Source organism: Triturus cristatus, chromosome 8, assembly GCF_964204655.1.
Source record: "Triturus cristatus chromosome 8, aTriCri1.1, whole genome shotgun sequence".
Taxonomy (NCBI): domain Eukaryota; kingdom Metazoa; phylum Chordata; class Amphibia; order Caudata; family Salamandridae; genus Triturus; species Triturus cristatus.
Genome location: NC_140591.1, coordinates 66,739,249 through 66,762,637, shown reverse-complemented (window position 1 = coordinate 66,762,637; position 23,389 = coordinate 66,739,249). Strand labels below are relative to the sequence as shown.

General features: G+C 45.1%; 1 protein-coding gene across 1 annotated transcript in view; it reads left to right on the top strand.

Moving 5' to 3' along the window:
- Positions 1-22,740, top strand: part of LOC146801339 (sodium/potassium-transporting ATPase subunit alpha-1-like) — a 312,352-nt gene extending 289,612 nt beyond the window's left edge. Inside the window, exons 18-23 of the mRNA XM_085620987.1 lie at positions 9,415-9,538; positions 13,149-13,294; positions 13,699-13,829; positions 14,184-14,285; positions 16,228-16,319; positions 22,282-22,740. Of these exons, the coding sequence (XP_085477113.1) occupies positions 9,415-9,538; positions 13,149-13,294; positions 13,699-13,829; positions 14,184-14,285; positions 16,228-16,319; positions 22,282-22,310 (624 nt within the window). The 3' untranslated portion in view covers positions 22,311-22,740. The remainder of the gene's footprint in view (positions 1-9,414; positions 9,539-13,148; positions 13,295-13,698; positions 13,830-14,183; positions 14,286-16,227; positions 16,320-22,281) is intronic.
- The last annotated feature ends 649 nt before the right edge of the window (positions 22,741-23,389 follow it).

Genomic DNA, 23,389 nt, shown 5'->3' with positions numbered 1-23,389 from the left:
CTCTAGGCATACCCCATTCGGCCGCGGCACTGGCAGTAGACTGATTTCGTGAAAACCGCCTGTGGGGCCTCCGAGGCGGACCCCAGGAGGCCCAGAAGCAACCAAGATGCTGGGCGCCCCACAATCAGCGGTGCAGAAGACGACCCAGCGCCGCTGGCCGGCTGAGTGCAGGAGTTTCTAACCACCAGTCACCCCTCGAGGCTCCAGGGGACCTAAGGCGACCAGCACACCTCTTAATATAATCGCAGGGTAGAGGCGCCTCACACGCTGTCCCGGAGAGGCCAAATTCCCGAGTCGGAGCATGGAGGCCGCCGCCGGGCTTAGGAAGGTCCGAGGAGAGTAGCAGCGCCCCAGCCAGAAGACAATTCACTAGGGCCCCAGCACCCCGCTGAGCACCCAAGGGCTAGTAGGCCCAGTCCGATAACATAAGGTCACTGGCGGACCCGTTCCCGCCTGCAGTGCAGTTCCGCCAACTGGGGGCGCGCAGAAGGCCCGCGTGTATCACTGGATGCAGAGCGCCTCAGCAGGGGGGGCACCCAACGCAAGTCAAACCCGGCAAGGACCCGGCGTACAGGGGCCCAAAACATCAGCAGAGCAAGCGACCCCCGGATCGGGCACTCCCCGGTTGGCAAGGCCAGCGCTCCCCAGCCCTCAGAGTCTTACTGGTGGCTTGGTCCCACTGATGGTGGCAGTCTCCAGTCTAGGCTCCCGCTCCGAGGTGACGGTTGCTCAGGGACGCTCCAGAGCGGGTGGTGCAAAATGGCGGGCGCTCTCCAGCAGAGCGTCACGGGCATTCTCTCCCCAGGGCTCCGCCAGGAACATCAGAGAGGGTACCGCACAAACCCGGCTCAGCCCTCGCACCACCTCCAGAGGCTCCGGGGCTGCACCCCCGATGCTCGCTGTTCTTCTATCGTGGTTTTTCAGGATTCGCCCACTCGAAAGCACGCAGAACCCAGCGCTACAAAATGGCGGGCGTGCTCTCCAAGGCCGGAACCCTCACCCTCACCCTCCACCGCTGCACACGCTGCTGTCCGCTGGTCAAGGGAGTCGGCACGCCCTCAGGAATCGGCCTGAGTCTGTTCTGCAAGCAGTCATCCCCAGTTAAGGCCCCACTGGCGTTAATTGCAGGCTTTAAACGCTAATTTCACCAGCGGCGGCCCGGAGCTCCAAAAGCGTGCGTCTCACTCCATCTGTAGCGAGACCACGCCCCCTCAGTGATGTTTTTGTAGCACTAAGGATCATGTTGCTTTGCACTTTCTGTATTATATATAATATTAGATTGCGTATTTATGGAACATGGTCATTTTATTGTTGAATTATTTGCTGCAGTGTCATTGAACAAAAAGAAGGTTATTGCCATTATATGTTTTGTGAGTTCCCTTAAACAGATCAAATACTAGCCCCTACAAAAGTATCTAGTAAACTGATTTATGCATATGCGGCTCGATTTGTTTGAACTAGGGAGAATGTGAAAATCTAAAAACAGAGCTACTTAATTGTGAATTTCTAGGCAAATGACAGCTCAAATACTATGCTGTTGTTCATGATGCAATATGCAAATCTTTTACTTATGTAACCTTGACTACAATTATAGGTGTGCTGATGGTTATGTGACCATAATCTTTAGTCTCAAATAATGACCATGAAACCTTGCTTAAACTATATAATGATTAGATAGATGCGTGCTTAGTTTAGGATAGGAATATAAGATATTTCTGGCTGTAATATAAATGAAATGCTGGAACTCCTGTTTTTAATCTGTTTTTATATCAAGTGTTGGGGGCTTGGTGTTTCAACCGGTTACGTTTCCATTTACAGGCTATTAGGCAGTGGCTTTTGTTTAGAAACTTTTTTTCTTGTATATTATAATGAAAGGGTTCTAATTGTATTTTTCTATGTTGCAGGAAGGTATAATTGAGGATAACATGTTTATGACAATTTGTTTAGCTTTTTCTCACTTGTATTAGCAAATTGATTAATTTAAGTGTGAAAGCTTTGCGAGAGTGTTAGTAATATTTGTGTTGTGATTGTATTATGTTTGTGTGTTTTTTAGCTCAAACAAAGCATAAACTTAAATAGTAAGGATAATGTTGCTTACCCAGTAAACACTGGTTCTTGGCATGTACAGCTGTAGATTCACATGCTTTGCATAATCCTGCCATCTAGTGTTGGGTCCAGATGTTTGCAAGTTGTTTTTCTTCGAAGAAGTCTTTCCAGTCACGAGGTAGGTGACGCCTCCTTTCGGTGATAGTGCGCATGGGCTACGACTCCATTGTTAGATTGTTTTACCGCAGAGGGTGAGAATGGAGTTAGTAGTAAAGAATAGAGATGTTCATGCGTGTGTATGTATAATAAAAGAGAGAACTGCAGCAGCTACAGGTACCCGGGGAGGTGGGGGCGCATGTGAATCTACAGCTATACATGCCAAGAACAGATGTTTACTGGGTAAGTAACATCCGTTCGAGGCATGTGAGCTGTAGATCACATGCTTTGCATAGATTAAACAGAAGTATTCTCCCAAAGCGATGGCTAACCAGTAGCTGTTGGAGTTGTCTGAAACAGTGTTCTAAGTACTGCTTGGCCCACATTAGCTTGTTGTCTCGCTAACACATCTACACAATAGTGCTAGGTGAATGTGTGTGGTGTAGACCATGTTGCAGCTTTACAAATGTCAACTATGGGGACGTTGCCTAAGAAAGCCATAGTAGCCCCTAATTTGCGAGTGGAGTGCCCTCTAGGGGGTACAGTTAAAGTTCTTTTCGCTTTTGCATAACAAGTTTGAATGCATTTAACAATCCACCTTGCAATACCTGACTTGGGGATAGGATTGCCTTTGTGTGGTGGTGCAAAAGCAGCAAAAAGTTGTTTGGTTTTGCGAAATGATTTTGTTCTTTCCATATAATATAAAAGGGCTCTTCTGACTTCTAAGGTGTGTAGAGCTCATTCTGCCACAGAATCGGGTTGTGGAAAAAATACTGTTAATTCAACTGACTGATTGATGTGAAAGACGGATACTACCTTAGATAGAAATTTGGGGTTAGTATGAAGAACCGCTGTGTCTCTGTGCAGTTGGAAAAAAAAAATTTCTATGGTTAGTGCCTGTAGTTCACCCACTCTCCTCAGTGAAGTAATTGTAATGAGGAAAGCAGTTTTCTAAGAGAGAAACTGTGGCTCACATTTATGCATGGGTTCAAAAGGTGGGCCCATTAATCGTGTGAGGACTATGTTAAGATTCCATACTGGGGCAGGTGTAAGAATCGGTGGTATGACTCTTTTAAGTCCTTCCATGAAAGCTTTAATTACGGGTACTCTGAAAAGCGATAAATGTTACCTATTTTGTAGGTACGCCGCTATTGCAGCAAGATGTAGTTGGATAGAAGTGTAAGCCAATCCTGACTGCTGCAAGTGTAACAAGTAACACATTATGTTTTTGTACTGAAGCATCAGGAGGATTGATGTTGTTGTTATTGCAATAGATAAAACGTTTCCATTTAGCTGCATAACAGGCTCTTTTAGTAGGCCTTCTGGCCTCCTTGATGATGTTCATACAGTCTGGTGGAAGATTTAGATAACCAAACTTTATGACTTCAGGAGCCAGGTCGCGAGGTTCAGTTGTTTTGGATCTGGGTGCCTGATTTCTCCATGGCTCTGTGTGAGGAGACTAGATGTGAGGTGCAGCTTTTGATGTGGAGCTAGTGACAGCTCTAACAGGGTTGTGAACCAGGGTTGATGGGCCCATGTGGGAGCTACCAGGATCAGTGTGAGGGATGTTTGCCTGAGCTTCTGAACCACTCATGAAATGAATGGGAGAGGCAGAAAAGAGTATGCAAATATCCCTGACCAGTTCATCCATAGTGCATTACCTTTGGAGATCGGGTGTACCTGGAGGCAAAGTTTGGGCATTTTGAGTTTTGGTGTGTGGCAAACAGATCTATCTGAGGGACTCCCTAACTTTGAAAGTATGGGAGGAGAACCTGAGGGTGAAGTTTCCATTCGGGTATTTGCTATCTGCTGAGGAGATCGGCAATCTGATTATCCACTCCTGGGAGGTGTTCTGCTAGGAGATAGATTTTGTGGTGAATGGCCTATCTCCAAATGTCCTGGGCCAATTGAGATAGTTGGAGAGAGTGTAATACATAGCTGTCATGTTGTTAGTACGAACAAAGACAGCTTTGCCGACCAGCTGAATTTGAAATGCGCTAGAAAGATTGCTAGCAGCTCTAGATGATTGCTGTGGAGCGATGTTTGCTGTTGGCTCCACAGGCCTTGCACTTTGTGGTTCTGCAGGTGAGCCCCCCAGCCAGTGAGGGATGCGTCCCTTGTTAGCATTGTCTGTGGAACTGGGTCTATGAAGGGCCGTCCTTTTGATACATTTTGTGTATTCCACCACTGCAGAGAGCGATGAGTACGGCTTCTTACCAAGACTAGATAGGTAAAAAAAAACCTGATTGGTTCCACTGACTCGCTAAGCATTCATGTAGGGGACGCATGTGAAGCCTGGCATGGGGAATGATCATGATACAAGATGCCATCATTCCCAGTAGTTGCATATACGCTCGAGCTGGAAGCGTGTGATGGGATTGAAACTGGAGAATTAGAGCCTGAACATTGCGAATCTGGCTGCGTTGGGAAAGGCCAGAGCCCTTTGAGTATCTAAAGTGGCTCCTAGGTAGTTTTGAGTATTGGAATGTTAGAGGTCCGATTTTAGCACATTGACTGTGAACCCCAGTTGATGTAGTAACTGTAGTGTTTTGTGAGTGTCTTGGAGACATTTTGAATACGTACTAGCTTTGATGAGCGGGCCGTCCAGGTAGGGGAAGACATTAATGCGTTTTCTTCTGAGGTGAGCAGCGACTACTGCCAGTCACTTTGTGAAGACTCTGGGAGCAGTGGTGACACCAAACCGAAGTACCCTGAACTGGTAATGTTGTCTTGCTACTACAAATCTGAGGGCGATGTATTGGAATATAGGTGTCCTTTAAGTCTAGAGTAGATAGAAAGTCGCCCTGTTGCAGAACTGGTGAGAGTTTGTGTGACCTTGGTGGAATGTTTGGTGGATTGTTGGTGAACTCTAGGCAGTAACCAGAACGAATAATCTCCAGTACCCATTTGTCTGTAGTTATGGACTGCGGGTAGGAAATGTGAGATGGCCTCCACCAGGTGTTAAATGGTCTGGGGGGAAGTGTAGGGAAGTCACTGTTTGGTGTTGGAGGGGGAGGCATGTGTATTTAAACCTCTACCTCTACCTTTACAATGGTTGCCTCTGTAACCCCCTCTGAAGTAACCCTTAGAGGCAGAGGGTTGTTTGTTGCCTTTATACGTGCTGGCGGTAGTGTCTGAGGAGGTATTCTTATATCCTCCGCGATAGAAGGGGCGCCAAAGGAACTACGTCCTGGTGTTAATTGAAGGGCTCCCATGGATTTGGCCACTTCTGTGCCCTTCTTCATTTTGTCCAGTGAGGAATCGACCATAGGGCCAAAGAGGTGTTCCTTATAGAATGGTGTGTTCAGGATAGAAGTTTGAACCTCTAGTTTGAATCCTGAAATACGTAGCAAGGCATGCCTTCTTAACTCCTCTCTTGGGTGGTCGACCTCGAATGTAGGGAACTGGGTTCAAGTCTCAGCAATGACGCTGAACATCCTATGATTCTGGGCAAATCACTTAATCTCCCCATGCCTAACAAAAAATGAATGTGTTGTCATGTAATGCAACTGGTGCTATGTAAAGCACTCTGATACCCAATTCGGGTCAAGTTCGCGCAATATAAAACTCTGTAAAGTAAAATAAAATAAAAAGGACGCTGGTATTTACAGCTCTAGCAGCAGTGTCTGCAGCATCTAGGATGCACCTGATTGAATTATTTGAAATGAGCTGTCCCTTCCGCACTAGGTCTTGCGCTTTGGATTTGTGCTCATCAGGTAGAAATTGGAGTAAGTGCTCCATCTCATCCCAATGCACCCTGTCGTACCAAGCTAACAGAGCTTGTGTGTTGAAGATGCGCCGAAAGTTCCAGTCTGTGAGGCTACCCTTTTCCCCAAAGTGCCAAGCAGCTTAGATTCTTTATCTTGGGGTGGGGCATCTCCTGTTTGCAAATTGGCCCTTTTGCGTGCATTGGAAACTACCATGGAATCCAATGGTAATTGCCCCTAATGTATGTTGGATCAGATGGGGCTGGCTTATACTTCTTATCTACCCTAGGGGTGAGGATACGGGCCCTGACCGAGTCATTAAAAATATCATCTACGTGCCTGATCATACCCTTGAGCATGGGAAGTGTGTGCGAGGACCTTTGTGTGGTACTAAGAGTCTCAAAAAGGAAATCCTCTTCTAGGGATTCCTTATGCAGCTCTACCCAGCAGTTCTTTGTAACCTTCACTGTTGTCTGGTGGAGAGGACTTAGTAGGGTACAAGTCAGGATCATTCCCTGTGGAGGAATTGGTGTTATAATTTGTCCAGGGGTCTTGAGGTATTGGTTATTTGTCCCCAGCCCCCTCCCCATTCCCATCATCCTGATCTTCAGGTGTATGTGGTGGTGAGTGCTCAGGGCAAATTAGTAAGAGTTGAAACTGAGGAGAAGGAGGTGATGGAAGGGGAGGAGGAGAAGGATTAGTACTGAATTTTTTTCTTTTTAAAGGAATGTGGTAGGTCTCTTCTGTCTCAGGTTTCTGTTTTATTGTCACTTTTGTGACAATATGTCCAGTAGCTGGGTAGATATATAGCTCCCTCTGTTTCGGATCCGGTTTGGAATGCGGAGCATCGAAATGTTGTTCCTTAGATGGATTAGGCACATCGGTTTGTTTCGGTGCCGAAATTATCGGTGCCGGTGTTGTGGATGCCGGGGTTTTGGATGCTAAAGATTTCGGATCCGAAGTTGTTTTCGGCATTGAAGGGGGTGGTGCGGAGCCTGTCTTTGACTTTGATCCCGAAGCTGTCAGCTCGGTGCCCGTTTTCGAAATGCTCTGTTCGGAGCCGGAAGGCTTTTGGGTGTGTTTTGGTGCCGAGTTGGAGGGCGGGGTTTTGGAAACATGTTCTCGGTGCCGACCGTGGCCCGGAGGTGGGGGTTGGACCAAAGCCTTCTACTTGGGCTGAGGTGGAGTTTGGGGCAAGGGAGTATCTGTACTCACGGTACGCTGCCCTTGCGGTATTTCTTCGTCCCTGTCTGAGTCATAGTCAGAGATGGGGTTTTCCTCCTATGGCGTCTCCGGCCTCAGTTTCCGAATCTTCTCCGAAGAGGTCCAGACTGGAACTTGTGTGTTGGCTCCGCATGTCGTGTCATTGAGCCCGATGATCGCAAAGCGTCTTTTTCGACCGGAAAGCCTGACACGCGTTGCAGTCCTATTCTTTGTGCTCCAGAGACAAGCACAGGTTGCACACTTTGTGTGTGTCGGTACGCGGAAACTTTGCGTGGTGCCAAGGGCAGAATTTGAATGGAGTGGAGTCTGTTCCATCGACTGCAAGGTGGACAGTCGCAGGTAGGCCGGACGGCCTTCCACGAGCTACCCGATCAGAAAAGGGTTTTTTAAGTAAATGTGATAAATGGAGAATGGGATTACAGGATCTAAAACAATACCATTGAGGGTGAGGGTCTTGCGTACCAAGGGAAACCAAAGAAACAGTGTCGACCGGAGCATAGCAATTCACTTCCGAACCCGATGGCGGACAAAAAAATCCAGCAATGGAGTCGATGCCCATGCGCACTATCACCGAAAGGAGGAGTCACCTACCTCTTGACTGGAAAGACTTCTTTGAAGAAAAACAACTTGCAAACATCCAGACCCAACACTAGATGGCAGGAGTATGCAAAACATGTGATCTATAGCTCACATGCCTCGAATCTCATATTTCAGGTAAAGAGAAGGGCGAGGTTGTAGTTTAATTGCATTATGTAACTGCAATAGTAAGTTTGCTCTTAAAGGTTCGCAAAATGTTTAGTATTTTACTTGTGCCTTGAGGCAGGTGAGTGACATCTTATAGTTATTGAGAACATTTAAGATTTATTTAAATGGGGTTGGCGCTTCAAGCGAAAAAGGAATACAGCTAAGTGCAGTATATCAAAATACTGATGGCTGATGGCAAAGGGATTCCTTTGAATCCATTGAGAAAAAAATTACAGAGGACAGGGTAGGCCATACAGTGGATCATATAAAGTTCTTTCCAGGTTGATTAATATTGAGTTTAGGGCAGTGATTTTGAAATGAATAGAGAGAGTTAACATTCTGCCATGAAGGTGTGGGAGGACGACCGAAAGCAGGTGATATTGTGTATGTTATCGCAAGGGGACCCGAGAGGTCTGTTAGGCTGACTATCAGATGAATGAATGGCACCACAGCACCGCCTTGCATGAACCCAATGTCTTTTCTACACGCAGTGCTAGCAGGACTCCTGAACAAACTCTTTCAGACTCCCTGACATTAATGCTTGACCTGCCTAAGATCACACACTGATTGAGCCCATCGAAGATTACGACTGACTGCATAGTGCTCTTTATCTTAGTGTCATTTGAGAGAGATGTCGCCCGGCTTCCCAAAAAACACTCTTTGCAGCTTTGAATGACTCGTATATTAAGGGGAAACCAACACCATATTTTAGCTACTCTCTTCAATCGCAATAAAATCATTTACATGAGGCTGTTAGCACTTCCAATTCATGACTTCAATCCGCTGTGGGCTTGGAAGAATGGCCAGCTAACATGTAGGCTCTGCAACTATCCACATGAGTCCTGGTTACATCTGTTATGTTGTTGCCCTCACCTTGCCAATGATCGCCGACGCCTACTGGTCCCAGTTTATCGGGAAAAGTTACTGAGACATTGCAGGGAAGCATCTGATTTATGCTTCAGTAATAACTCAGCCCAAGTCTTAGCAAGAGCTGGGAAGTTTGTTAATATTATCTTAACTGCATTGCACAATGCCCAGCATTAAGAAACTGACAAACTCTATTCTTACTTGTACATATGAACGTCGATGAAAGCTAAACCCTTTATGATAAGCACTTTTTATTTTTGCATTTACCTGATTTATAAATGCATATATAATTTTTTGCTTTTATTAACTCTTATATTTTAATCCTTGAATTTTATTAATACGTTTGTATGTTACGGTTTTAATTAACTGTATAATAATAAAGATAAAGATAGTGCTCTTTATCTAGACACTGTATGGAGACTGAATCCATTGGTGCCTTCTGCTTTCTTGCATCAATGGTTTGTACAGTGGTAAAGAGCTGTACCATTGTACAAGCCTCCAAGGTCTACCTTCTTTACACGAGGGTGGCTGAGGCTCACAGTTGTCTGACCCTACTTGTAACATGATTGTATCAGGGTTGTGTAATGGCATCCACTTTGCTTCTAGCCCAGATGCCATGAATGGGTCTCATCCAGATCCCCCATGGTGATTTCTTTACTGTCTCCCTCAGGTTCCTGCAATCTCCCTGGCCTACGAACATGCTGAGAGTGACATCATGAAGAGACAGCCCAGGAACCCCAAGACAGATAAGCTGGTGAATGAACGGTTGATCAGTATGGCCTATGGACAGATTGGTGAGTCCCTCCCTGCATACATTCAGAACAGAAGTAGCTTGCACCACACCCTCTTGACTGCTTTAGTCTCTCAATTTACCTGAAACCAAAGCAAGGATAGATTTCGTAACCTACTAGTAAATTGGTATATCTGGTATTTAGGTCTGGCTATAGACAGCTTATAACTGTCCACAAGAGTTTATTAGATGATCAACACAATAAATAGAAAGGGGCTCTGGATCAACCTCTTTCAGACACTTATTACTTTACACCAGCCCCTTTTAGTCACTGTTTAGTGAATGTTGTATTTGTTTTGAATCCGCTCAAAGAAGTATTGCTTCTCCTTCAAGGAATCTCCATTGACTCTGAATTGTCACACCCTGTACAGGATCCGAGAGCACTTTTAAAAATAAAATATTTCTAAATTCTACGATATTCATTTTGCACAGTGTCCACAGAGCACGTCTATATGTCCATATATTAGTAAAGACGTTGGAGATTCAAACGTATTCAGATGCTTTGGCTCTGGTGGCCCCCGGTGCGACAATCTTGATAGTGCCCCCCATAACCTCATTCTCCACGGATTCCCTCACAACCACCACTCTCTCACATGCATTTTGTATTGTTTTGTAGTGCTACTCATACCCTTGTAGGGTGTCAGTTTACTTTTCATCACACACACATTATACAGCGACAGTGAATCATATATGTGTAAATCAGTATATAGGAAGGCCATGAGAATGACATGCTGTAGGAATCACATGTCGTCCATGCTAGTAAGCAGTATATTTCAAGAGTGTTTGGTCTAGAGAAGCGCAAACTCAGGAATTAAAACTTACTACAGTGGGTGGGTTTGACCTTACTAATAAGAATGCATTTCTGCAGAAACTAAGGGGTATATCAGCAACAACCGGCGATAATTATCGCTAAGCGCACTTAGCACTAGGATAATTATCGCCGGCTAGGGTGGATTTTTATCGCTGAGATAGCGTGCTATTAGCAACGTTTATCTCAAAAGCGATAAAAATCCTAGCGCTAACTGCCAAACATGTGATTATCGCTGGAAATCCAGCGATAATCCCACGAAGTTTGGTGATAGCTTGCTGATAGGGACTCACAAACTTAGCCATGATATCCACCTTCCATAGGATATCATGGCTAAGTCAGTTTCAAAGCAGGCGTAAGGAAAGTAGTGATAACAGAGGTTATCGCTGCTTTTCTTGTCGCTGTGCTGCTTTGCATGAGGCTTGATAATAGGAGAAATGTCGCTTAGCAACATTTCTCCAGTTATCCTGGGGAGGAACGCCCACTTTGCATCTCATTAGCGATGCAAAGATGGGCGTTAAGAATTCAGGCGCTAAGGCAAGGTTTCACGCGATCGCGTGACCTTGCTTATATAGCGATAAAATTATCACCGCTTTTCGGCCGAAAACGGCTGCAAAAGCGGCGATAATTTTCTATCGCCGCCTTGTAGATATGCCCCTAAGGGCCTGATTTAGATCTCGGCAGACTGGTTACTCCGTAACAACAGTGACAGATATCCTGCCGCCGAAAAATAAATCTCATAGGATATAATGGGATTTCCGTCACCGTTGTGATGGGAGTAACCCATCCGCCAAGATCTAAATTAGGCCCAAACTCTTTTTAGCAACATTAGGGTAATGAAAGACTGTTTAAATACATAAGGTTTAAACCTATACAATGCAGTTAGCATGCAACTCTCTCATGAGAGTTCATAGGTCATTGTGCTATATTAGGATTGTAACTTATGTACTGCAAGTAACAAAAGGATTTCTGTGACAAAAGTAGTAACCCTCTGAGCTATCCCACAAAAAGTTCTGTGATCCGCATTGGTGCACATTCTTTGCAGCATGCATCTTAAAACTGTGCTACTTTATGATGAGTCAAAACTGACACTACACAAAACTCCTCTCTCTTTTTCCAGCTGGAACATTAATAATCGGACTAATCTTTACATTTTTATTGTTGCCTGAAAATCGCTAGACACACACGGAACTCTGCAGCAGGTGCTTTTAATCCCATAAATTACTCATAACTCATTTCTAAACACAGCTCTTTCGAACTCAGCCTCAGGTGAAGCTGCACCAGTTGCACCACCCTCGAGCCGGCCCTGTTGTGAAGCATCCTTCAAAAGCCTGTTGCAAGATTTTCAGAATTTTAGACTTTTAGTTGCATCAAAACAACCTTATCATAGCTATATGGCAGCATTACTGCCTACATGTAAAACTAATGAGGAAATCTGCAGTCTGATAGGCTTCCATTATAAGAGTTTAAAAAGCACCCTGTCACTTTAAGCCTCCATGGGGTTCCGCTACCCGTGATGCCCTTTGTAGGCTGCTGCCTCACAGAGCCATTTTTGTCAGGTTTGTGTGACTGGGATCCTGGAACAGGGTGTTTTCATGAACGTCATTTCAGCAAAAGACCAGGAGTAGTGGACGTGCTATCACACGCTATTTAACCTTTACGTTCACTTACACAGACATGCTTACACATACACACAATCCCACATACGCACTCTCTCTCACATAAACACACTATCACTTTCACGCATGCACACTACATTTAAAAAAAGCATATTTTACTTACCTTTGCTGCCAGTGAGGATCATATTACAGCTAATTGTACTCCATTTTTCATTACACTAATAGAGAATAATATATTATTATTCACTATTAGTGTAGTAAAATAAATTGACAAAAACAGAGGAACTTGAACCCCTAACTGATGTCCATAAGGATGAGCTACCCTTGTGTTCCTGGATCTGATTTTGCTACCTCTTAGGCCAGAGGTTGCAAATGCCGTGCCAGGGGTCGCAAGGGGCGAGTCAGGGGTCACAGCGGCGATCCCTAAATGACATCCATGGGTGTTTTCACAATTATGTTTGCTGAGGAATTTGTATCAGAAATCATTTTCTATGCTTTCACCTGACACCTTCACTATCTGTCAAACAGAGTGTAGTATTCTTGCCTTTTTTACATCTTTGTTTCATGCGAAAATGCCTTCCCTATTTGTCAAATGCCCCTATAGAGAAGGTAAGAATGAAGATTGCCACAAACCCACATCAGCTTTGTTGAGCCCTGCATCTCTTATCAGTGGTCTCAGTGTCATCTACAGTCCCAATCTGGTGGCGTAGGTCCTATCCTGACCCTTCCTTCACCACCAGGCTTGGATCTGGCTCCTGAACTATGCCTGTGATGGGCACAGCCCAGTCTATGAAGGGTGAGTTTTAGAAGAACAGGAGGCAGGACCCCCTCTTGTGTTCGGGGAAGCCTGTCTGCCCAACAAAAGGATCATACAAAGAATCAAAGGCACCAGGAATCACCGGCTTATGAGTCCTAGATACATTGGGCATCAAGATGCACTATTATTGTGAGGCCCCGCTGAATACAGAGACGTACCATGCCAAGGAGTTCATAAGACCCCCTTTCCATTTCCCTTCAATTTATGGTATAAAGTTCATTGGATGCATGGGATCAGTGGTGCAGCAGTGAGCTAAGAACCCTTCAAGACGTGCTGGACATGCTCTCACATACCCGCTGATCACTGCTCTACAGTAACCCATTGCACTTCTAACACATTCTCATTGGATGTATTGTGTTCCTTTTTCTAGGTATGATTCAAGCCCTGGGAGGCTTCTTCGCTTACTTTGTCATCTTATCGGAGAACGGGTTCCTGCCTTGGACTCTGCTTGGCATCCGAGTCAAGTGGGATGACCGTTGGGTCAACGATATAGAGGATACCTATGGACAGCAATGGGTAAGTTGCCTCTTTTTCTCAAGTCTTAGCTCAACCCAGTGTACTCTTTGTTGAGAACTAGAATGGTGGTTTTAACATCTGCTTCGAGACGTGAGCCCAAGTCAAGTGAGACAGGTGATGATCACATCATAAACATATCCTAAACTGTGAGCCCAGATTCCCTCATGCCCCATTCACTGCTGTGCCTGACTTCAATATTTGTTTGACTGAGCCCAGGAATATATAGAATGTTGTTCTTCTTCCAGTTAAGCTGTTCTAAAGTCCTAATACAGACAGAATCGTTTGGATGGCTATGTCTACATTAGACCTGACTCCCAGGGTGTAAACTGCTGGATGCTCAGCAGCAATTGGAGGTTGAGGTCTGTAAACCTATATATTAACTCTCTTCCCATTTCCACTTTCAGACATACGAGCAGCGCAAGATCGTTGAATTCACCTGCCACACCGCCTTTTTCATCAGCATTGTGGTCGTGCAGTGGGCCGACTTGGTCATTTGCAAAACTCGAAGGAACTCAGTATTCCAACAGGGAATGAAGTGAGTATGGCCTGATCTAAGCCATCTTCCTCTTTCTGGGAACTTCCTACACACTTCAGACTCTTACACAGTAACATGCCGATCACTTAATGGCATTTGCAAGAGCTTCATTCAGTACACGAGTAGAAAGGAGGCTTTCTTACAAGCATCTGATCATTCTATTGTACTGTTGATTTAATCACTTAAAGCAACATTTGTACCTCAAGCATGTGGTTGCTGGTAAGATGCTTGTATACAACCCGTACTTGTCAACAGCAGCTCAAAGGTCCATCCTCGATTGTCCCTGGGATGAGCAGAAATAGGCGATGGTAGATAATGAGCTATTCCTCTAAATATCTCAAATTTGTTTTCTAGGAACAAGATCTTGATCTTTGGCCTCTTCGAGGAGACTGCACTGGCTGCTTTCCTGTCATACTGCCCCGGAATGGATGTAGCCCTCAGAATGTATCCCCTCAGGTGAGCAGTGCCAAGGATCAATCTAATTTCTCAAACATGTTGGGGACAGGAGGTGTGGTTGGGTTGGCATCTTGCCTTTCCACCTTCTCCCAGGCTGTAGTAAGATGGTGTCATCTTCCAGCCATGGTCAAAGCCCTCACATTCCATCATCATCAGCTATCAGCACTTCCCAGGTCCTTGCTTACACTCAAGAAAGCTGTTCTGATTTAGCTTTAGTCATTTTAGAATCCACATTGATTTGGCAACTTCAAGCCAATTTTAGCACAACTCCATTAGGCCATGGTATGAATGCTGTGAACGTACTACGATTTAAACATTTCTGCATGATCTGCAAAGCACTGATGAGCAAGAAGCTGCCCATATTTCACCACCAAGCTAGCTGTATCTAGCAAATGCCACAGCACATAGATCCAAACCACAGCAAGACTGGAAAAAAACAAGGAAGCATTGGCACATCTAGTATGAAACCTATTGCTTTTTCTTTTTCCTCTAGATGGCTGCCAACTCGCCTGCTCATGACGGCACACACAGTCACCTTTTAATGAAAAACAAACATTCAAAGATAGTGTGTTTGCACACATAAGTAGGACAGCTATCTTGGAATGATTTATCTTAAAACAAATATTCATTCGAAAATGGCCGCTGTGCCTCTGCATGTGTAGACTAGGGTTATTTTTTTCTTTATTTTTCGAAGCTGGTGAACGGCTATCTCAGAACAGTAAATAAAAATGTATAAAGTATGCTAGCACATTGGAAGAGAAGCGTGTGGCCCAGTAGCAATTTGTAGCTGTCAGGTTCTCAAAAAAGTAAGAAAAATAAAATAAAAACAAGTGAAGAGTGTGGGAGTGAAGGAGAAGAGAAGGCAGTGGCAGAAGATGTGGTGTCGAAAAGCAAGCAGCTCTCTCTGAAATATAAGAAAAAGTCATGATAAAAGCAGGCTTCAGAACGTGGGGGGGAGAAACGGATGGGGAAGCGAGATTCCCGACAGCAGTGTACAACTGCAAGCCCTTGCACAAAGCTTGTTAAAAAATGTCAGAAAAAATGTACACAAAACAAAAGAGCTGGAACAATGTATAATGACATTTAAAAAAAATAATCAAATGGGTTAGGGAAGTACATAAGAGCAATGGATGATGGTAGGATTGGGTGTTTTGTCAGGGGTAGCAAGAGAGGAAAGTGATGAACTCCCATGGAGTGTTCAAACAACAATAAAAAAGGAGTCCCCTAAAATCAGTGGTAGCTTGTAAGTCTGCCAATCATAAGTGATGCATAGAAGCTATGCACCAGTGACGTGACAAGAATAAGCATGAAGAGGATAGCCTTTGGTACTGAGATAGATAAGAAAGCCAATCAATCACAAGCAAGGACCTGATCCAAAGCCTTCTCTGTGCATTTTATTGAAGCCAATAGGACCTTGACAAAAGTCAGCTAAAACTGTCTGTAGTCTAGACCCAAGGAGAGAAAACCTTAGATCATGCCTTATCAGTTGTTCTTTCTACACTTTGGAAAACACCCCAACACATCAGACTCAATGTCACACTCCATTAACTCCTTTAAGAAACTAAAACCTTATTCATAAACTAATTCGGACACCACTGCAAATGAGGACCATATCTCACCAAATGCTTTACAGCGTGCTAAGAACTTTACAAATCCCTTGTTACCTCCTCTCTCCTTCCCTTCCCTTTTCCATAGTAGAAAGCCATAAATTCTATCCCAGCCCCAATCTGCTCCTTGTTCCTCTTGACAGCTGCTCTGTACCATACGTAGTAATTGCTCCATGCTGTTACTTACCACTCTCAGCTGGTTCCTGAATCTGGTTGTGCGGTCCATAAATGCCCCTAAATAAGTTAATCAAGAAAACTATGATTGGTCTAACTGTATATCTGATTTTGTTCTGCACATCTTTCTTTAACTGTACCCATTCTCTCTCTTCCAATAGGCCAGCGTGGTGGTTCTGTGCCTTCCCATACTCCCTCCTTATATTTGTGTACGACGAAATCAGAAAATTACTCATTCGGCGTTACCATGGAGGTAAGGTCCAGTGAATGTCATTCGTCTTACAATGGCCACGTTCTTGAATGCAGCAGATTGTTCTTTCAACATACCAAAATGCTCCAAAGGAACAGAGTAGTCAACAGAAAGTACTGGTAACGCTGCTTAAGGAAATGAAGCACTTTTTATGAATTAAAGTGATATAAATTGTTTGAAAGTAAATATCTTAAGTGCGCGTGGCCTAAACGGATTCTATTGATTGTGTGCTGAAAGAATAGGTTGCCTTTCTGAGGATTCTCAATAATAGTCATGATCACTGATTTGTTCAGCCCACGCATGGAATCCCTAAGCACTTAAAATACATAAATACTCACTGGAAAAACCCAAAGGTCAAAGGGATTTTATAGTTAGGCTTACATTTCACTTGTACACAACCATAGAAATTCAGCAGTTATAGTTACGTGAGCTAAGTATAACTTACGCCCCACAAGGTACTGCTTATGACTTCAAATATTACATCACATATTTTCTAGACTGCAGCACAACGCTCACAGCTGGTGAGCGGTCTGCTGATGACATCATTGAAGCTGCTAGGCAACAGTCTTGCTAATTTATCTTTCATTTATCTCATTTCTTGCACTGTTTTTGTGTTACTTGTTCCAATTTTTACTCCCCTCATTGCCATTTTGTTTGATGAAAAAGACAAAAAAATAAAAAATATTGAAAGATCAAAACAAACATTTAGGTTGTTAGACCCGCCTTTTACCGTTAAAATAAAGATGAGTGGCTGTGTGGGTGGGTGTGTGTGGTTGAGTGGTTGCGTTAATGGCTGTATGGGTGTGTGACTATCTGTGTGGGTGAGTGAGCGGGTGTATCAGTGACTGTATGGATGAGTGAGTATGTGTGTGTGTGAGTGGTTGTATGGCTGAGTGAGTGGCTGTCTATGTGGCCATATGGGAGAATCAGTGGTTGTGGGAGTGGCTGCATAGGTGTGTGAATGGTTGCATGAGTGGCTGTGTGGATGAGTTAGTGCCTGTATGATTGAGTGAGTCAGTGTGTGAGTGCTCGTATAAGTGAGTGAGTGGGTGGGTGTGTGAGTAGCTGTATGTGTGAGTGAGTGCTAGTGTGAGTGACTGTATGACTGAATATGTGGCTGTGTGAGTAGCTGTATGAATGAGTGAGTGCTACTGTAAGTGGTTGTATGGGTGAGTAACTGCTAGTGTGAGTGGTTGTATAGGTGAGTGAGTGGGTGGGTATATGAGTAGCTGTATGGTTGAGTGAGTACTAGTGTGATTGGCTCTATGTATGAGTGAGCGACTGTGTGAATAGGTATATACAAAGGTCTCAATACTGTCAACTAGAAAGTTGCTCACCCTATACCCAGGGCTGATGAGCTGATAGTCAAATTGGGTGCAGCCAAATTTCTCAGTACCTTTGACTTAACTGCAAGGTGTTGGCAGATTGGCATGGCCCCAGTAACAAGAGAAAAGACAAGATTCTCCACACCAGATGGCAATTATCAGTTCACTGTTATGCCCTTTAGCCTAAAGAATGTCCCAGCCACCTTCCAAAGGTTGGTGAATCAAGTCCTTGCTGGGCTGGAGACCTTCAGTGCAGCATATCTAGATGATATTGCAGTCTTTAGCTCCACCTGGCAGGATCTCCTGCCCCACTTTGGAAAGGTATTGCACTTCCTCCAAACAGCAGGCCTCACTATCAAGGCATCCAAATGCCAGATAGGGCAGAGTACTTTTATATACTTGGGCAACCTTGTGGGTGGAGGACAAGTGCAACCCTTACAGCCCAAGATCCAGACAATTCCGGACTCGGAAGCTCCAAGAACCCAGACCGAAGTCAGGACATTCTTTGGCTTGACTGGGTATTACAAGAGGTTTGTGAAGGGGTATGATTCCATTGTGACACCCTTCACAGAACTCACCTCAGGAATATGCCAAAGAAGATAAACTGGACAGTTAGTAGTCAAAAGGCGGTTGACACCCTGAAAGAGGCAATGTGCTCAGCACAAATTCTTAAAGCTCCAGATTACTCTAAGCAGTTAATTGTGCAAACTAATGCCCCTGAGCTAGGGATAGGAGCAGTCTTATCCAAACTAACAATGATGGCCAGGACAAGCTTGTTTCTTTTATCAGCAGGAGGTTACACCTCAGAAAAAAGCTCTGTGTGGATACATCCCCAATAGAACCCTCCAGTCCTCAACTGCCAACCTTCTGCACATCCGCCGCACAAGGAAAGTAGCCTGGGGTGACAGAAGATTCACATTCGCCACCGCTAAACTCTGGAACTCCCTTCCCCAACATTTTAAATCATGCCCAACCCTGTTCCCCTTTAGGAAGCTAATCAAGACTTGGCTCTTTAACCAATAGGCACATCATTTCTGGTCTCCGTCCTCTACTAGTCTGTAGCGCCGAGACGCCCCAGGGTATTTGCGCGTTCTATAAATTGCTTAAATAAATAAAACAGCATTGGAGTACCATAGAGAGTGGGGCCTTTGCTGTGGCCTGGTCCGTGAAGAAGTTTCATACTCACTTCCTTGTTCAAACCAACCACAGACATCTCAGATGGCTTATGCAGATGAAAGCTAAGAACCCAACACTTTTGAGGCGGTCCATCCCCCTACAGGGAATGGGCGTTAGAGTGAAACAAAGACCTGGGACTTTCCATGCCAATGCAGATGGACCTTCCAAGTTCTTCCACTTAGACAATGAAGACTCTCTTGAGAAAGGTTAGTCTCACCCTCTTTCGTTTGGGGATGGGGGTTGGGTAGGAAAGTGGCCCTTTTTAATGGTTACCTCCCACTTTTTGCCTAATTCTGAGGCTCTTTGACAGAATGTGCACTGGGTTCCTGCTAACCAGGTTCCCAGTGCCTGTGTTCTTTCCCAAAACTGTACCTTTGTTTCCACAATTGGCAAACATACAAGTCCCTTGTAAAAGCTACCAGTGGTACCAAGAGCATTGTGGCCAAAGAAGGTCTCTAAGGGCTCCAGCACATATTATGCTACCCTTATAGACCCCTCGCCAAACACATGCACACTGCCACCGCAGCCTGAGTGTTTTGGTGCAGATAAAGGTGAAGAGTCAACGTGGCACGCATCCCTGTATGTCAGGCCTGCCGGCACTGCAAGAGGCATTGGTAAGTCACCTCTTTAGCAGGCCTTACAGCCCGAAGGCAGGGTGCACTATACCTCTTGTGAGGGCATAACTGCATTAGCAGATATGCCCCTATAGGGTCTAAGTCCAATCTCAGACATTATAAGTGTGTAGTGAAGCCATACTGAGTACTTGGGCTGGGAGATAGTCAATACAAGTTCTGCAGCTCCATGATGGCTTAACCGAATCACAAGATGTTTGGTACCAAACATCTCAGATTAAAGAGCCCACACTGATGCTTCATTAATAAATGCACTCAGAGGGCACCTTAGAGGTGCCCCCTGAAAACCTACCAAACCACTAGTGAGTGCCTGACTGGTCTGAACCAGACATGTTTCTGACCCCCTGAGGTGGGAGCCTTTTACTCTTGTGGGTCAGAGACAAAGCCTGCTCTGAGTGGAGGTGCTTTACACCTACACCCAAACAGGAACAGCATTGAAGAGCGGTGAGCCTCAAAGGCTTCCTACCCTTTGTTATGCGGACTAAGGCCTCCCCAGCTAGTGGAGATGCCCACACCCCTGACCAAGCCCAACTTTTTGGTGGCAAGGTCAGCGGGAAAATTTGTAAGCAGGAGAGGTGTGTCCCCTCTCAGCCAGGACCACCCTTGAGGTGTCCTGCGCTGAAGTGACCCCTCCTTTTACAATACTCCGTATTGTTTTGGAAGATTCTAGCAAATAGGATTAGGTGTATGTCCCATCCCCAAATGGGGTGGTTAAACAAAAGACACCATAAAGGTAAGTAGCCCATTGGCTACTACCTTCCAGTATTTAGGGGCACCCCCTGAACCTTATTCCATAGTTCCTGATGACTTACGAAGGAGGAGGACAAAGAAGAGCCGTGCAGCCGACGAAGCCTGAAGACACCCACTGACTTGGCCCCAGGATACCAATGCACCCACAGCCCCCAGGCATTGGGAGCCCAACCGACAGTGCCCAGGTGACCCTCAGAATCCTAACTCACCTGTCCAGCCACCAGTTCCCTTTGTCCACCTTCCTGGTCTGAGCCTGCAGCCTTTGTTCAAGACCACCGTTTTCTATTGATTTGGATTGGGTGCCCGACACTATTTTGGCACTCTGAACCCGGCCGACTACATTCTGCTGAGTGTCTATGTTTGGTGCTGCCTCGCGCCCCTCCCTCCCCCTCCCTCCCACCACCCAGTGCTCTTAACCCCTGGAGTTTGACCTTCCGCTCCGCTTTACATACCTGTAATTGGCACAACTTTGAATGCCCCACGTCTCAGTTGGTCAACACTGGGCACCCGAACCACGAAGTAGTGTGATTGGGTGGGACTTGGAGGTTCGAGTTGCCCTACGGGATAACGATGTGGGACTATTTGTGATATGGACGGTATATGTCTCTGTACGACTGTACCTGATCTTGTTATGCTTTCTTTTGGTTCTTGTTTTCGTCCAACAAATAAAAATAAAATCATTTTTTTTTTAAACCAAAACATTGGGGACCCGACACCGAATTTGACCTCTTCACCTGGCCACCTTAGTGCCCCTAGTGGTGCAGCCTTGGTGCTCACTTGAACCTTGCCCTGTGTTGACCGAAAACCTTGAAGACTGGGTTTCTGAGTAGAGTACTTATCTGTGAAAATACATTCTTATTTTCCTCACATAGGATAACATTGCTCATTTGAAATATTGCAGTAAGTGTATTTTTTTTCTCGATCTGCAAAGTATTGCAATTTCTAAAAACTGTATCAACCTTGCTGAACTGAAGTCCTGCACTAAGTATCAATTTACTGCATTGAAAAGTATTGCCAGTCTGAAAACTGCACTTAGCTGCAAATAGGTTTATTTGGTTCTAGTGAAAGTAACAAACTAATATTTTTATAAACCATTGGTCTCTGATTTAGACATTTTGGGGCAGATTTATGTTCCCTGGCGCATCCCTGCAAATCAGCATGGATGCGCCAGGGAAGATGCGTCATGCAAGTTTGCCCTTGCGCCACCGCAGATGCACCGCATTTACAATGTGGTGCATCGTGGCGCAAGGACAAACAGATACGTGACGCATCTGCCGGCGTAACGTTGGCGCAGTGCTGAAGTTGCGTCGCAAGCGCGACGCAACTCCAGCACTGTTCCAACCTACCCTATCCCTAACATGGTGCGTCAAGCCTTACGCCTGCTTCAAGCAGGCGCAGGGTTTTGACGCATCAGCGTTGGGAAAGTGACTCCGTGAAATCTTATAGATTTCACTGAGTCACTTTTCAGGGGCTTTCCTGCGACGGAACGCCCCCCCTGTATCGAAACGCCCACGTGAAACCTAACGCAGGTTTCACGTGGCGCAGGGCTTTACACCGTGACGCATCTCCATAGATGCGTCACGATGTAAATGGGGCGCAACGTGGCGCAGGGTTTAAGCCGCCACTGTGTCACAAAAGTGACGCAACGGCGGCGTAAAAGTGGCGCAAGTCCGATATAAATCTGCCCCTATGTGTGTGTAATCATTTCTTACCTGAGTGTGTACAGCAAATTCCTAACACAGCTCTCTGATGAGCCTAACTGCTCGCCCACACTCCCAAAAACTAGAGGATTAGTATTATCTACTTTAGCCTCTGTAAAGCCTCTTTGGACTCCCTGGACTCTGTGAACACTATACCTTACTTGGGTATAATATACACAGAGCCGGCTTCCGGCACCGTTGATAAAGAAAAGATGTAACAGGTAAGTACATTTGTTTATTCTGTGGTTTCTGTAAGGGCACCATGTCTTATGTTCAGCTTAGTTAATGTCTGTTTAAAGATGTTATCTATTGTAGTTCTGCCCTTCGATATTCCTGCTTCCATTATACTGTTTAGCTAACACATTATTTTTTCTCTTTCCAGGTTGGGTGGAGAAGGAAACTTACTATTAGTTAACTATTGCACCATTTCACACAAACCCACGTGCGCATGCGCAGTCTCCTCGTTCTCTCTATACTGCAGCCTTTGCCCCAAAATCCTGGCCCCGTAGAAAGGAGAAAAGCCTCATGTAGAGCGGCCACCGGAACCTGCACCATCTCACGAATGTGTCCGCCAAAGGCTGTTAACATATGTCTGTGCCTTTTCCTTTTGTTCTAAAAGGAAAGAAAATGAAAGATGTGGTTGTACACCTGCATTTTTACAAATAAAGGCGGATTATAACAGTCAAGCTGTTGGACTGGCTCTCTGGTGCGTTCCTTCCCCAACTTCTTCCACTTCACGGCTACATTAATTAGATGAATGTTTTATTAGCTCAATTATTTTCCAAAAAGACATATTTCAGTTTGGCTAATCTGTATTAATAAACTTTTCTGTTGTAATACTGCTTGGCTCCCGTGGCAATATTTTTGCAGACAGTATTTTAGGACACACTATTTATGTCAGGCGATATTCTGAAAACAATGGCTCAGTACCACACCAGCAAACCAGGAATCTCACCTTCACCTGTTCTTTTTACAGGAAACAATACGGCGCTGCCCCCGTGGAAACTCGGCTTTTGATGCGTGGGTGCAGGGGCAACGCCTCCATTATAGAGGAGGGGCGTCGCCCTATTGAAATGATCAGAGACACGAAAAATAAAATGGTATTGAAGTTCATTCCTTACCATTTCATTTTCCATCACCCCATCCGGAGCGGAGTGTGGGCTGGGGCAGGGTCTGCTGAATGGCAGTAGCAGCAGGGCGGAGGGTGAGCTGCCCTTTGCACTTGTCTAAAGTGTGCATGTCTCTTTGGCCCGCCAGACAATGCCACTTTAAACCTCTCACTCAAGGGGGCATATTATCAAGGGCATTATCGCCGCTTTAGCGGCACTTTTTGCCGCTAAAGTGGCAATATTCTCATCGCCCTATTAACAATGCTGCGCTAACATGCTGCAGCGCATGTTAGCAGCCGATTTCGTAACGCATCTCATGACAGCGATAAATATCGCTAATGAGATGCAAAGTAGGCGTTCCCTCCTAAGTCAACATGTAAA